The 16,176-nt window shown below is 42.5% G+C and overlaps 1 protein-coding gene across 3 annotated transcripts in view; it reads right to left on the bottom strand.

Moving 5' to 3' along the window:
* The window catches only part of LOC137426955 (myosin-10), a 169,285-nt gene that overhangs the window by 13,984 nt on the left and 139,125 nt on the right, over positions 1-16,176 (bottom strand). For all 3 annotated transcript variants that reach the window (XR_013623590.1, XM_068116014.2, XM_068116013.2), the window contains exons 26-36: positions 11,016-11,228; positions 10,747-10,891; positions 10,282-10,488; positions 9,630-9,734; positions 7,283-7,435; positions 6,076-6,324; positions 5,772-5,984; positions 5,387-5,599; positions 5,116-5,277; positions 4,478-4,606; positions 138-226 (exon numbers count right to left, since the gene is read on the bottom strand). Coding sequence is in view for 2 of the 3 variants with exons in the window: in XM_068116014.2 (XP_067972115.2) it covers positions 138-226; positions 4,478-4,606; positions 5,116-5,277; positions 5,387-5,599; positions 5,772-5,984; positions 6,076-6,324; positions 7,283-7,435; positions 9,630-9,734; positions 10,282-10,488; positions 10,747-10,891; positions 11,016-11,228 (1,878 nt within the window). In the remaining variant the exon portion in view is untranslated. The remainder of the gene's footprint in view (positions 1-137; positions 227-4,477; positions 4,607-5,115; positions 5,278-5,386; positions 5,600-5,771; positions 5,985-6,075; positions 6,325-7,282; positions 7,436-9,629; positions 9,735-10,281; positions 10,489-10,746; positions 10,892-11,015; positions 11,229-16,176) is intronic.

Raw genomic sequence — 16,176 nt, forward strand, 5'->3', positions numbered from 1 at the left:
CCAAGGACTTCGATCGGTTAAATGTTATATTCCAGTGTCATCGAAGTGTTGTGTTGTTTCACTATAATCTAATTACCGGTAGTTAATCCCAAACGAGTAAATCAACCATTCAGTCAGAGAAGAGTACACTAGCTTACTTGCTGGTGGCGCTGCTCGACATCTCCTCGGCCAGCTCATCCCGTTCTTGTTCTGCCTGTTTCCGTTGACGCTCGGCTGTAGCCAAATCCTGGCGTGTGTAAGTGTGAAGAAAATGTAAGCACGTTGTCATTTCATCAGAAACTTGTGGAGTATGGAAGAGCGTGCATGTGACATACGAGTGGCAGCTCAGAAGGCATAATTCAGGCAATGGCTTCCAAATGCATGGTCGACGCGAGTTGCTTCTGAGAATGGAGACTCCATAAATAATGGAACGAGCGAAAACATAAAATAATTTAATTCACAGGCGAACGAGGTACAATGCAGAGCGTCCATACTGGCCATACCTGATCCGAGGGTTTCCCATCACCTGCCATGCATTCTGTGTCTAGCTATGTGCCCGAATCCTTTGAATGGCTGCCATATTGCCACACTTTGGACAATTTTGCATGGTAAACGAAATTACTCCTCCTTAACAATTGCATCAAGCTTACTAGTACCCGACTGCAAAGCCGCAATGAGCCGGCGAAGCCAAAGCCTCTTGCCACTATTTTACCCATCACTATGGCATCAGTGAGTTAGGTAGTTGGTAGTAGGTAGGTGTAGTAGGTACCGTACCTGGTAAGACTTGGTAAAAGAGAAGAGCAGACAGTCCTCCCCAATACCGACATACAATAAATGTCACAAGAAGCTTAAGGAAGTAACTATACCATGTGCTAGCTTGGGGCCTATTTTAAGAAATTTTAACTGGGCTTAATATACGTTTTCACAGTATGTGTGTAGTCTTCTAACTTCAGTCGCTGTCAGGACTGGTTCTCTCCGGGCACTGCGGCTTCCTCCACCAGAAGAAGTTAGCTTGCAGTAAGATCAGTGCCGACAGATCAGATGATAGCGCCGTTTCAATGGCAATGTGTGACTGTCGTTAATCAAACCGTGTCGATGGCGCTGATTGGCTGACCTAAGCTGATCGCTGATTGGTCAGCTCACAAAATTTCGCAAATTCAGACCTAAAATGACACCATTTGCATTCTGGATGAGATTAAAATTGATAAAATTTACTTCTTGATTAATTCGGTGAATTCCATCTCAACTTCGGATATTTCCGGCTGTGAAAAACTATCCCCAACGACCGCGAGATTTCTAAAAAATAATTCTTCGTCAATTTTAGAATATTTGACGCCGTTTTCACCCTCTGAAACGCGTAATAAGCTTTTTTGAAATATTTTTTCAAATGCTCGAATCTCATTGGTTCCGGTGTTTGGTGACGATTTTCGTTGAAGATAACCAGGCCCGTGCGGGCCGAGGTTGGTCTTAAAGTATTTTAATTACAAATTAGAGGTGCATAAGATTGTGAATCAAACAAAGACGGGTGAAACAAACTCCTTTTGAACTTTTTTCAATTTGTTATGCATACTTCCGCATCCGCAAGATGGCGACCTCCATTGAGCGATTTTGTGCGTCAAAGCTTCGAAATTCTCAAGCCAAGGGATCCAGCAAAATCTGGCTTTTCAACATAATACATACGCGTTCATTGACAACACCGGCTTCGCCGGCTATAAATCATATTTTGTTTCTGTTTGTGTGTGGTCTTCCTTCTAACTGTTTTGGTAACTCTCAGGAATGAGACTCAACTAGCATTGACCTGTGAGAAGTACCGGACTGGTAGGATAGCCAAGATCGTATGGGCACTGCCCTCTGAGCTATCTAGACTGGTAGGGTGAGGTAGGGTGAGGCATGAGTGTGTCTGCCATCCCTCAGATGGATGTTAAACTGGGCGTCCTGTTTGTAAGCATTACTCGGTGGACGTTATATTAGAATCCCTCTGGTGTCTATCGCGAAGAGTAGGCGAACTATCGCTGACACTGAACAAATTATTGCTCTAAACTACAAGGGCACTGAATCTGCGGCACAACTCTGCCCCCAGTAAATTTTGCTACTCGCAATCATGTGCTACATAGCAAAAGAAGAAGAAGAAGAATAAAACACCAAGAAGAAGACGAAGGAGGTAACCAGAGGCAGAATAGCTAATTCAACCCTTATTTTACAAGCTATAAACAAAAAAGAGCAATCACAGATTGCAGACCCTCGCCAGGACGTATTTGTGTGGTGTATTTATGTGTGGCATTTATTATCTGCTGCATTTGTGTGGTTTATTGACAACGTAGATTTATGTTCAATATCCAATATGGCTGCCCAACCACGTGACCAATGATGTCATCAATTTAATTCTCCCATACAATTTTTGTGTAGATCATGCTAAATACATATCAAACCGATTGGATCAAAAGTGTTCTGCTGTACTTGTCTAATTTTAACGTCATAATGAAGGAACTGATGACATCATCATACATATATGTTGTTCACCATGGGGAGTACTTGACAATGAAACATGTTTCAATTTTTTCAATGGAGTCGTTTCAAAGATATAGAGGTGCAAGGTTTTTCGCTTTTATCTAAGATGGCGCCTGTACCATGTGACCTATGACGTCATAATTATCATTACAGTTTATACTGGAGGAGGCGCTCTTTTGGTGAAAATTTCTTGGCAATCAGACTAACGGTTGCAGAGAAAAGCATACTCACGTTCTGTGTGGACAAAGGAACAGACAGACAGACAGACAAACAGTGATGTGCAGGTGTTTCCCAGGACAAATGCACCTGGCAGTACCCATATGCTCTCTGTTCCAAGTCAGAGCAGGAATCTGGAATTTGTTTATGGTGCCAGCGATATCTAAACCGATTCTTCATCGAAAGACGTTGGGGGATATTTAGCTTCCACGAGCAATCGATGCTAGCAGAGGGGTCACTCAACTTAACTAATGCCCTGCGTGCGAGGCACCAATCGGACAATTTATCGTCGGGTTGAGAATCAAATCGAGACCACACATCTAAAAGGTAAGTGCGCTACCTCTGGACCATCCACTTTTTTGCGGTGTGAGACCTTTTTTGAAAATCCATTTTTTCCACTTTCCAAAATCCACATCCACTTTTTTTGAAATACCGACTTCTTTCTTTCCTGGAAGTTCCAGCAGTGTCCATGTGTTTTATACTTAACCCCACCTTCCCATGCCCCCCCTCCCAAGCCCTCTCCCTCCCACATATCTCCCGATGTCCCTGTTCTCTGCTGTTGTACTTGTGTGCTTCCCTTTCTCTCCCAATCTTGTCTCCCGCTCCCTTTATTGTATGTTTTGTTTGTCCGATTGTGTTTTTTTGTGATTGATGTTAGTTCTTACATGAGCCTCGATCTTGTATACAAAAAAAAAAAAAAAACCTGCCGGACACTGTGTATCAATCGATCTAAAATCTTTCAATTTCATTGTGGCATTTATTTATAAAATGATGAATGTTCATAAAGGATTCTAACGTTAATCACATCAAGGAGGAGGGGGTCTTATAAAGGACATGGATCGGAATCACAAATCCAATGCTTGGTGAGACATCTTTTCTGGCCAGGGAATTATTTTATTTCTTTATAGCCTGGTGTTGGCTTAGCGGTTAGGGTCCCGGCTTGGGATCATAGGATCATGGGTTCAAATCCCGGTCGATCGCTGTATTAACGCCAGGGGGTTGACTCAGCCTGTCATCCTTCCGAGGTCGGCAAATTGAGCACCCGGTCACTGGTAATTACTCCCGCCAGGGAGCAATGCATTCGATCGCGTCCGTCCATGTGTGTGTTTGTGTGTTCGTGTTTATGAACAAGATATCTGGAAAAGTTCTGAACGGATTTGGATGAAAGTTGGTGGGATGGGATAAGGAAGGTGATAAGGAAGCCTGCTTCCCTTGGGATAAGGAAGAATTGATTATTTTTTGGTGAAGCTCAGGATATTATTCCGGATCCAGGAATTTTTTGGGGAATTTTTTTTCCTGTTTTACTGTATTAAAGCTTTTATTCTTAGCCTTAAATGATGTTTTTCTCCTCTAATTCCGAGATATATCAAAATTAATTCTCTGACAGTTAGGGCCTACTTTATTTTTCGTTTATTGTTTTGGGGAGAGGGGATGTTAAACAAAACGCATTATTCTACCTAAACCCACGGCGGGAGTATGCGTTCTACTGAGTGGCGTTCTAGTTCCCTGTGTGTCGCAAGAGGTGACCAACAGGGTTGGCGGCAGGAAGGGCATCCGGCCATAAAACATTGCTTCAAAAATGGGACCACGGTGCCCGATAAAGGCCAACCCCTGTTTTGCGGGGGGAAATTGCCTCTAAGGTGGTTCTTCTTCTTCTTCTTCCCCCATTTTTAGTACGAAAGGCTTATCAAAGTTCTTTGAAAGTTCAAAGCAAATGAGCCACCTTTTGCCAGGAATTAATGAAGACACCGAGTCGTGGTATAGTTATGCTTACGGCCTGCAGCTGCAAAGTGACGGCATCTTGATTCTTGAGCTTCCTCTCATTCTCCTTTGCCTGGGTCATGGCCTCGTCACGGGAAGTCCTCACTTCATCGAGGTCACGCTGCAACTCCTTTTGCTGCGCCTGAAACGTGACGCGTTCAAAAGAGGGGTCAACGCAACCTATTACGATAGGTCTTCCGAAGAAGCGTCATGAGAGCCGTGCTTCCTGGAGGTGTGAAATACTGAAACACGGTACGGGAATCCCACGGAGGATGCAAGTACAAGACACGTGTATCCAGTTATGCGTGAGCCTGAGCATTCCATAGAAATATAATGTGCTGTTATTAATTAGTTGTCACAGGTTACTGCATGCGAAACATTTCCAGGAAATACTTGGGCCTGTTCCACTAATGAAGAATCCAATATTCCAAAAGGATAAAATCACGCTAAACAACTCGGAATTAAGTCATTTCAAGGATACAGGTACAGTGTGTGTTTATATGGTAGGTTTCAACATTACTTCTGCCTTCAATCTCACAATCTCCTCCTATCCAGGTAGGTTAAGATAAATGCCCTGGGGGCACTTTTGTATACATCTCTCACCATATCTGTTTTTTTGTAAAGATAGCGAAATACGATTATTAAATGCACCTGAACTTTACGCAGGTGCTTCACAGCTTCCTCTTGCCCTTTGGTGGTGGTTTCCACTTGGGTTTCCATGTCCTTGAGGTCGTTTTCTAATTTCTTTTTGGTTGACACAGCCTGGGATTTCTGTTTACGTTCATCTTCCAACTCGGTCTCCATTTCCCTGAGCTGTTGAATACAAGTCAAAGGAGATTTAGATGTGGAAGAAATAACTATTTATCTCCCTCGTCTTGTTTCTCTACCGTATTTGTTTTGGTCGAAGAGGTTCTGGTCATACCTGCTTGAAGAGAGCTCGTCGTTTCTCTTCCCCCATATCATCACGTCCCTGCAGATCACGTTCGTGCTGGGCCTTCAGGGCCTGAAGGTTCACTTCGAGTCGTAGCTTGGCATCCTCCGTAGCCATCAGTTCATCCTCAAACTCCTCCAGCTGGGTCTTCATTTCGGACACTTGGGCATCCAGGGCACGCTTTTGCTTCTCCAGATCATGAACCTGTCAATTGACAGGTGTCAGAAAAGAGCCAACAAGAGTTGAACAACCATTTGATGGATAGGCCATCTCTGGTACTGTAACGTGTCTTTTAAGAAACATCTGCAGATGAATGGCTTAAAGTGGGTAAAACATCAACGCAATTAAATAATTAAAACAAACAAAGGCTACTCACGTTCCTTCCCACATCGTCTTTGCAACTCATGGCATCCTCCATCTCTGTCCGCAGCAGCCTGTTTGCCTTGTCCAGCTCTTCTTTCGCTTCCAATGCCTCTTCGAGAGCACGAGTTAGTGCCATTGCTTTGGTGTCTTTTTCACGAGCTACGGCCTCCGCACAGTCTCGCTCCTCGGCATTCCGAGCAGAAACGTTCTTTTCCTCAGCCAACAACTGAAAGAGAAGACACAATTGTAAGAAAAGAAAGAACTTGTGAGATGATAATAATGAAATCTTACTGTAGGGAAAGTTCGGAGCCTCTCACCTGGTCAAATTTCTTCTGTTTCTTCTCCAATGTGGAGACCACCTGTCGTTGGTTGTCCAGATTCAAAAGCACATCGTCGAGCTCCTGTTGTAGCCGATTCTTTGTCTTCTCTAGCTTATCGTATGCGCTAGACTTCTCCTCCAACTGCTGATTCAGCATCTCTGTTTCCTTGCTCAGTTTTTTCTTGGATTCCTCGAACAACTCCAATGAGGCAAGGCTATCCTCCAGCTTCTTTTTGGTTTCAATCAGCTGAAGCCAATGAAATAAACATTATTAGACGTCCCTCATATGTAAAAATAATAAAATTAGCAAGTTTCCCACATAGCGGAGATGGGGCTTTGCAATCACTTTTGTGTGTGTGTGTGTGTGTGTGTGTGTGTGTGTGTGTGTGTGTGTGTGTGTGTGTGTGTGTGTGTGTCTGTGTGTGTCTGTGTGTGTCTGTGTGTCTGTCTGGGACATAACTTTTTTTTTACCATTTGAGCTTTTCTCATCAAATTTTCAACAAAGCTTTATTATGAAAATATGGAGAAGACAAATACATAATTATTGTCAAATGGTCAAAGGTCAGCTTCGTCTAAAAATCATCAAATTTCATCCAATTGAGATGAAATTTTAAGAATTTGTATATTGTGTAACTCAATTGCTTCACTAATCAAAAGCAGGAAGCCAATTGTTTGTTTTTTCTAGATCAAAAGGTCAAAGTTCAAGGTTGCATAAAATCGTCAATTGTCATCTGATTGACTTGAAATATGAGCAGGGTTTGCATATTGGGTCACTGAAGGCATTTGCTTTTGAGGTCAAAATGTCATGGTCGCCTAAAATCATCCATTTGCTTGTTTTTGTTTCAGCTGTTTTCGTCAAATTTAGCATACGGAATAAGAAGTCTGACTACAAAGTGGACGCAGAGGGGCTTTGCAGTTTCAGATGCTTTCTAGTTGTTCTTATTGTTTTACAGTGACAAACGAGCTTGTACATGTATTTTATGAATGACATGGTCATTAGGAGATAACAGATGAATTAACACAGTTGATGGGATTTCAAATTAGGGTCACAGCATCATAAGCTACAGTATGTGATCACATGAGAACACCAAACCACAGGCTAATTTAAAACAAACTATTGTACATTAGGTAATCAGCAAATTAAAACTATTCAATCATAAATTTTTCAAAAGTCATTGGTTGAGCTAAAGCTTCTTTGTTCTCACCTGGGACTGGCTGGATGACAGTTGCTTCTCGACACCCCTTCTGGTGTCTTCTTCTTCATCAAGCTGATCCTGAAGACTATTCTTCTCGTCATCCAGCTGTCTAAGTTTCTGGCTGAAGTTGAGCTTTTGCCGCGTCTCTTCCTGCAAATTATCCTGGAGTTGAACAGAAAAAAGAAGTCAGAATAAAGAGATTTTGTGACAATGTGTATAATTTTAAATGGAAGTGTTATTTGAATATACATTGCATTCAAAAACAAGAAAGAGCAATCAGAGATTGCAGACGCTTGCCAGGACGTGTTTTTTTTTAAAGGCTTTTGTGTTAAAATTAATATGGCGGCCGAACAACGTGACCGATGACATCATCATCATCATCATTTTTTTTTTCCGACCAATTTATCCCTAGATGACGCTCAAGAAATTTTATCTTGATCGGATGAAGTTTTGTACTTGTCAAATTAACACGTCATAATGGAGGAACCTATGACATCAACATTAACATATTTTATTCCCCATGGAGAGTTCTTTACAATGAGCCATCTCTCAATTTTTTCAATGGAGTGCTTTCGGAGATATAGAGGTACAAAGTTTTTCAGTTTTTCCAAGATGGCGCCCATACCACGTGACATATGACATCATAATTGTCATTAAAAAATTCCACAGGAAGAGGTGCACCGGTGGTGAAAATTTTCTGTCAATCGGACCAACGGTTGCAGAGAAAATCATATTAATTCTGTGCGGACAAACAAACAGACAGGCAGACAGACAGAGCCAGACAAATGGACTCAAATGCAATACCCTTTCCTCTGGCGAGGGTAACTAGAGAGTTCAAATAGACACATTAAATCTCACTAGAGAATTCGTAAAGTGCTATCTTGAGAAATAAGAACATGGGCAGGGTCTATAAGTGAAAATTTTGATTGGTCGTGATGACGTAAAATGCCGAAATATTTTGTCCAAGTACTGCTAAACGGAAGGATTTTGAAAGTGTAAAAAGGCGATTTGTGTCCTACAGTGCTCAACTATATACCCTTGGACTCCGCTATTCGCGGAAGATACGCTCCTGGAAAATCCGCGAATAGCGAAATCCGCGAATAGTGGGGCATTGTTTCAATGGAAAAAGGGGGGTAGGTTCCCGAGTTGCGAAAATCCGTGAATAAAGAAGCCCAAACTGCTTTTAGAATTACCCTTTAGAATTACCCTTTAGAATTACCCTTTAGAATTACCTTTCAGAATTACTCTTTAGAACATTTTAGAATTATCCTTTAGAATTACCCTTTAGAACCTTCAATAATTACACTTTAGAGCACTTTAGTATTAAACACGGTGGGTTATAAAGGTCCTTCTTCAATATTGACGGATGGACAGATGGAAGGAAGGACATTGCCAAATATTGAAGCGGCTACACCGCTTAAAAATGATCTCCTGTCTGCGCATGTGCGATTGGGACAAATTCAGGGCTATACTGCTAAACCACGTTTGTTTTCTGATTCATATTCCGATTCATCTTACTATAATTCACCAAATGTCCATCCGTCCGTTCGAAGGTACCGCAAAAACGGCTCAACCGATCGCAACGATATTGTGGGTGGGTATTCCTGGGACCCCTGGGAGTAAAATAGGCTATATTGTTTTTCCAATTTTTCCAAGTTTTCCAATTTTCCAGTTTTTCCAAACTCGATGGAATAATATTTACCGATATGAACAGTGATGTGGCTTTTGTTGAAATTCTACAAATACCGTTTATTCTACGTACCAGGAGAGAGTAGATCGACTCCTGACGAACTCTTCCTATATAAACGTGCGGCTCCGAAGTAACATGGCAGCGTGTGCAAAGCGACTGAGAAACAGGTGTAGCGGCCGCTTCCGTGTTAGATTCGGCGCGCACTCTTCACACATAAACGTGCGACTGAGAAAGACGTGTAGCGGCCGCTTCCGTTTTGCAGAATTCAATCTTTTTTCAAAATGGGCGCCATGCACTGTTTAGATTTTGATGATTTGCGTGTGATATGATTCAACGGATGTTTATATGAATCGTTTAAAATAAAAAAAAGGTTTATATGAATCGTTTATAATTAAAAAAAGCCTTCAATTTCTGATATTTTGCCTTTTCATTTGGGCCTCCCAATTGAAGCCCCACCCATAGGGCAGGTACCATTGCTAGTGTTCAAAATATAACATTCAATTCAAATAAGTCGTTCATCGATCATAAATTGAAGTTTGTCGACAGGACAGACAGACAGAAATTAACAAATTGCTTAACCCTGCTTCTCGCTTCGTTTGCACGGGATAACAACAGAAGACCTGCAGTACCAAAGAAAGACCACACAATACTCTAAGCGATGTGTACCTGCGCATCTTGCAGCTGGGCATGGACAGCAGTCAGGTCCTTCGCCAATTTGCTGCTTTTGGTCTCGCTCTCATTTAGCAGAGAAGTCAAGTTTTCTACCTCCGCCTGCAGAGAAACAGTGAAGAAATCGTGAGAAGAAAAACTTCTCTAGATCAGTAACTGGGAGTACATGAGTTCAGAGAGACACGTTCTCTAGCAGTTGTTCTTGGTCGATGATATTGTCAACAGATTGACATTCTCTACTCTCTCTCTCTATAAACTTGACTGGTCCCCTGTGACACGTTTAAGCATTCCCACCACTGACATTGATAAGCGTCAGTGGTGGGAATGAACCTTCCACTTCATTTTGTTAAGCTCTTACATGGTACTCCAATTATGTACAGCAAATTAAATAAACAACGCAGTGGTCTGCTATATTAGTGCAATACAACAGCAGCAAGAAGAGTGAAAATATCGATGCAATAATTGGTTACCGATGAGTTATGATGGAAGTCGAGATTGTTAATGCAGAGAAATAAAGCACAGACAAGGAAAACCAGAGAACAAAGAAGAAAAAGCGGAAGGGGTTTATCGAATCACACTTCAGATCGCGATACACTGAAGCGAGCTGAGAAAATAGATGCAGCAAAGAAGAAGAGGAGAGACAAATTACACCAAGCGAGTGGTTCTTCTCTCCAAGCTCAGTCTTGACGCGTTCGCTCTCCGTGTACTTTGCTTGTACTTCCTGCAGGCTCATCTCCAGCTTCTTACGGCGCAGCTCCAGCTCTGAGCGAACTTGCTGCAATGCTTTCACTTCATTTGCCATTTCACACTTGTCTCCATCCAGTGCCTGCTTGCTCTTCTCAAGGTTGTTTTTTGCCTGGTCACAGGAGGAGAGTCAAATGAAGCAACTCCACTGTTGTACGTAAACACACACACACTAACAAGTACATTTGGCCCATCAGGCTTGTGTTGTACACTTCAGAACTCCCACATATTCTAATGGTGGACTTATGTAACTAAAACCAAACAAGGCATTTAGGCAGGAAAATGTCGCACAATGGCCTACTGGTTTCAATAATAGTGTAATCTTTGAGACTGCCAACCATACAACCCGACGCAAGACAATCTTTCTTACCCTCTTTACGTTCTCCAGTTGTTCTACGACTTCTTCAAGAGCTTGAGCATGCTTGTGCCTCGTCTCTTGCAATTGTGTCTCATGGCTTCTCACCTCGTCATCCAGAGCTTTTTTCAGTTGTGCAACCTCATGCTCTCGTTTTGCTCTGAACAGACACAATAGATGTACGACTAGTATGGCAGCACACGTGCTTATTAGAAAAGATGCAATCCATGAAGAGGGAGATGAAACCCAGTACTTCCGCAATGTTGGATATTCTGATTTTCTACCTAAGTTCCTGTTGAGCTGCCGTGGAATCAAGTGTGTCATCGAGCTCTGTCTTGAGGGCCTCCAACTCCTCGTTGAGGTCTCGTTTTTGTTTCTCCACTTTTGATCTGATTGCCCTCTCGGCATCCAGGTCTTCCTGGAGCTCAGACAGCTGTGCCTGCAGTTCTCGCACTTGCTTGAGAGCATTGCTCTTCTGTGACGCTTCATCATCTCCCCTGTAGGAAACGAGTGACATAAATACTGCCTATGAGAAAAAAAAAACTTTAATTTAAAACAGTCACGCTTTAAATCAACTTCATTTCATTGTGACCATTCATAATTATAATCCATCTAAAATAAATCATTTAGGACTACGATAAAGCACCACAGGTCTCCACTACCCAGATCATATATGCAATCTTACTATAATTCACCAAATGTCGATCTCTCTGTCTGTCTGTCTGTCCGTCCGTTCGAAGGTACCGCAAAAACGGCTGAACCAATCGCCGCACAAACGGCTGCACCGATCGTTGCACAGCTGCACCGATCGGCTGCACCGATTGGACTCGGTGACCTCGGACAAAGATCTTTTATAAGGACATGGGTTGAATCCCTGCTTGAGAGAATGCCAACCCTCTCCCCGCCATCACGGCCATCTCTCCAGCTCACAATCCCACGAGATATGCGGAAAGGACAACCCAAAACCAATTATCTTCTTTTTGATTCGTATATAAACATCATTAAATGTAAATAATGACCTCGGCCAAAGTTCAAACGACGTGGGTTTAATCTCTACATGAGAGAATTCCACATAGCTATTTGGGTGGTGTATAAGCCAACAGATCACTGTCTCCATCGATCTTGCCGAGGCCGTAACACCTATCGGCTCAAAATCCTTTTAACTGTTGACTTGGTAGTTTTTACAATGAAGGAAACATTAACAATGTTGTTCAAAGTTTATTTTGTGATTAATTGGAATTATGTTGTTTGGAATGAAAAAAGAGATATCGAGTTCAAGTGAATGACGACATGCCGTGATGGTTTCTACTTTCTGAACGTGAACTTCGCGGATCGGCATATGCAGATTCGCCACGGACCCACGATCGATGTTTCTATACGTGAACGTACCCGTTTGTTTGTGAACGGGTACGTTTTTCATGAAAGTCCTTCACGAACCTGCTGCCCATGTCTGACATGCGACTGAAAGTGCTACAGGAATGTGGAATTTATTGGTTTCATGCTTTAGCATTCGCCGTATCTGCATTGCCTGTTTGCTTCTGGCCTCCCACCCGTGCTATCTCACTAGTACAAATCCCTGTGGTCCTTGAGTGTTGAGCTTTCATAGAAATACTTTGGGGCTGCTTTGGGATAACATCCAAAAGTTTGAACATCATCTTAGAGATGCCTATGGCCAACAGTCAAGGAAATGACACCCTTTCAGTGTGACCGAGTCGAAGGGCATGATTAGATTATTTAACCTGGCTTAATAATGTAGTTGTATATTCAGTCAGGTCAAGTAATAAGCATGGAGGAGGGTGGAGGGTGTAATGGCAGACAGAAAGATTTCAAGGAGATTGAAAGGGAAGGTTCTGATGTCGTGTGTAACATCGGCCTATCTTTACGGTCTGCAGACGCTGGCACTGACAGATATACAACAACAGAAGCTGCAGGTTTGCGAGAAAAACTGGGTAAGGGGGATTGTGGAAGTGGAGAGGGTGGACAGAAGGAGAATGGATGAACTGAGAGAGGAGATTGGTGTGCAGATGAGCTTGACGGGGAGATTGGTGAAATGTCGGCTGAGATGGGCTGAACACTTGGTGTGGATGGGGGAAGAAAGAATGACAAACAGAGCTGATAGGTTGAGGGAGCAAAGTAGGAGGAAAAGAGGTAGACCACATTGAGATGGGAGAATTTTGTGAAGAGGGATATCAGTAAGGAGGGGTTGTTGGAGGGTGGAGAAAGTGGGCTGAGGACAGAGGGGAAGTGGAGGTGTATCGTGGTCAAGGCACGGTAGGAGGGAGCTTGGTGCCATCGGACCTCACCTCTTATAAAGGGAAGAGGAGGAGACCACCAACAATAACACGCAAAGCAGCCAAGACTTAACAATCATGAAAAAGGAATGCCCTGCCCGGTTGGCAAGATCCATACATGCAGGATGATTTTATCAGCACCTTCGGTTTCTGCATTTGGTTGTTTGGCTGATCAGTCCAATCCTTGACGACATTTCACAGTTGTACATGTTACCAACAAAAATCTGTCCCATTATTCCACCAATATTTCTCCTTACGCCGCTCTTTCTCGTTTCATCCGTCATGTATTTGTCGTTTGCACTTTTTTGCTCCTTGCTGAAGATTCTTCCTCCAGGAGCTGTGGTTCTTTGCAAGCTCTTCCCAGTTGCCCTTCTCGATACTGACATGTTCAGGGTCTATTTTCAGGGCACCCTTGTAGTGGACCTTTAGTCACCCAATTGGTCTTGGTGCATTTTGGAGCTCACGATATAGGACGTCCTTTGGGATTAATCGATCATTAATATATGATGAATATGTCGAAACGCATTCTATGAGTCCTTTCCTCAAGAGTGTGCTTCAGGGGAACATTTTGGACTTCTCAAGGATAGTGACAAACAGTGTAAAACAGCATGAAGAAGATGAAGAAACAAAAGAGCAGTAACTAAGGTGTTACCGTTGAGATGCAATATATAATTATTGGAACTTCTGATAAGAACAATGTTGGTGTTGTGTGCACGTTCAAAACCTGGTTGGAATACTTGGAAAAAGGAGGAAAAAGGGAGAATCACTGCTAAGTTGATCTCGACGAAGTGTTCCGGGGTTTTGTAAATGAAAGGGAGAACAGAAATTGGATGGTAGCTTTTCAAATGGCAAGAGTCGTACAAGGTTCAATCACTGCAAACATTGTTATAGACTTTGAAGGAAATTGTACGACAAAGAAAGATTTGAAATGAACGATTTGTAAAATGGATGATAACCAGATGAACAGTCACGGAAATGTAATTCAACATATTAGAAGATATGGATGGTGGGTAATTTTCCTGGATAATAATTTTTAAAAAAATATGTGATTGCATCTAAAGCAGCGGGGGAAGCAGGGCCGATGACGAATAGAAGCACCACAGTGTAATTGAACGGGGATTTGTTGAGTGGAGCTTTTGCATTCCCAAGATATTGACGTAGAGTTGAATTTTTTTTCCCTGAAACGAACTGGCAAACCAATCATGAAATGTCACGTCAATGATAGTTTGATACTGATTCAGAGTTGGATGTGCTCCGATTTTAATCCATCAATTTCAACATCGACAAAGGGCAACTGGGAAGAGCTTTGCAAAGAACCGCAGTCAAGGATACTGATTGGTAGTTAGATGCGTTAAGATTTTGAATCCATTACTCGAAAACAAACATGGATGGGTCTTTATCCTCGTGGAAAAAAAATAATATTTGGCTTTGAACAGAGACCATGCATACAGAGTGAGGGTAAAAGTACCAGAGCCAGTGGCATTGTGGTTAGAGCATCCACAATGCGTCTGGGAGGTCGGAGGTTCGATTCTGACCCTGGCCGAGTCATATCAAAGAGATTAACAATGGTACGTGCTGCGTCCCCGCTTGATGCTCAGTATTTTGAGGATAGAACATGAATAAACCCAGTGGGTTAGCATCCATGTTTGGGGTGGAGGAGATTTTTCCTTAATTGCCTTGCTGGCCGCCGGTACCCTGAGTGCGCCAGAAAATTACATCCTCCGAGATCAGTGGATGTGTTTGTTTGACGTCAAATCCGATGTGGTCCAATGTGTGTAGCTGATTTGTGTTGCATTGCGGCTTCCTTATCTCCAACGGTCTGTTCTCAGATCATCAGTTTAGTTTCCGCGCCGGTCATTCTACCCTGGACATACTGCCACTACTCACCTTCAATCTCTCTCGATATACAGTGCATTCAAAAAGTATTCAGACCCCTTCACTTTTTCACATTTTGTTATGTTGCAGCCTTATGCTGAAATCGTTTAAATTCATTTTTTCCCTCATCAATCTACACTCAATACCCCATAATGACAAAGAGAAAACAGGATTTTAGAAAGTTTTGCAAATTTATTAAAAAGAAAAAACGGAAATATCACATTTACATAAGTATTCATACCCTTTGCTATGACACTTGAAATTTAGCTCAGGTGCCTCCCATTTCTGTTGATCATCTTTGAGATGTTTCTACACCTTGATTGGAGTCCACCTGTGGTAAATTCAATTGATTGGACATGATTTGGAAAGGCACACACCTGTCTATATAAGGTCTCACAGCTGAAAATGCATATCGGAGCAAAAACCAAGCCATGAGGTCGAAGGAACTGACTGCAGAGCTCAGACGGAAGCCTCTCCTCAGTGAAAGACATATGAAAGCCCACAGAATCTTGTTTCTCACAGTCTGAGAGTCCTTTAGGTGATTTTTTGCAAACTACAAGCGGCTTTCATGTGTCTTTCACTGAGCAGAGGCTTCCGTCTGGCCACTCTGCCGTAAAGCCCAGATCGGTGGAGTGTTGCAGTGATGGTTGTCCTTCTGGAAGTTTCTCTCATCTACACACAGGATCTCTGGAGTTCAGCCAGAGTGACCATCGGGTTCTTGGTCACCTCTCGTACCAAGGCCCTTCTCCCCCGATTGCTCAGTTTGGCCGGGCGGCCAGCTCTAGGAAGACTCCTGGTTGTTCCAAACTTCTTCCATTTAAGAATTACGGAGGCCACTGTGCTCTTGGGAACCTTCAAATGCAGCAGAATTTTTTTGTAGGCTTCCCCAGATCTGTGCCTCGACACAATCCTATCTCTGAGCTCTGCAGGCAGTTCCTTCGACCTCATGGCTTGGTTTTTGCTCCGATATGCATTTTCAGCTGTGAGACCTTATATAGACAGGTGTGTGCCTTTCCAAATCATGTCCAATCAATTGAATTTACCACAGGTGGACTCCAATCAAGGTGTAGAAACATCTCAAAGATGATCAAGAGAAATGGGAGGCACCTGAGCTAAATTTCAAGTGTCATAGCAAACGGTATGAATACTTATGTAAATGTGATATTTCAGTTTTTTCTTTTTAATAAATTTGCAAAACTTTCTAAAATCCTGTTTTCTCTTTGTCATTATGGGGTATTGAGTGTAGATTGATGAGGGAAAAAATGAATTTAAACGATTT

The sequence above is a fragment of the Myxine glutinosa genome, chromosome 5 (assembly GCF_964187855.1).
Source record: "Myxine glutinosa chromosome 5, kmMyxGlut1.1, whole genome shotgun sequence".
Lineage (NCBI taxonomy): Eukaryota > Metazoa > Chordata > Myxini > Myxiniformes > Myxinidae > Myxine > Myxine glutinosa.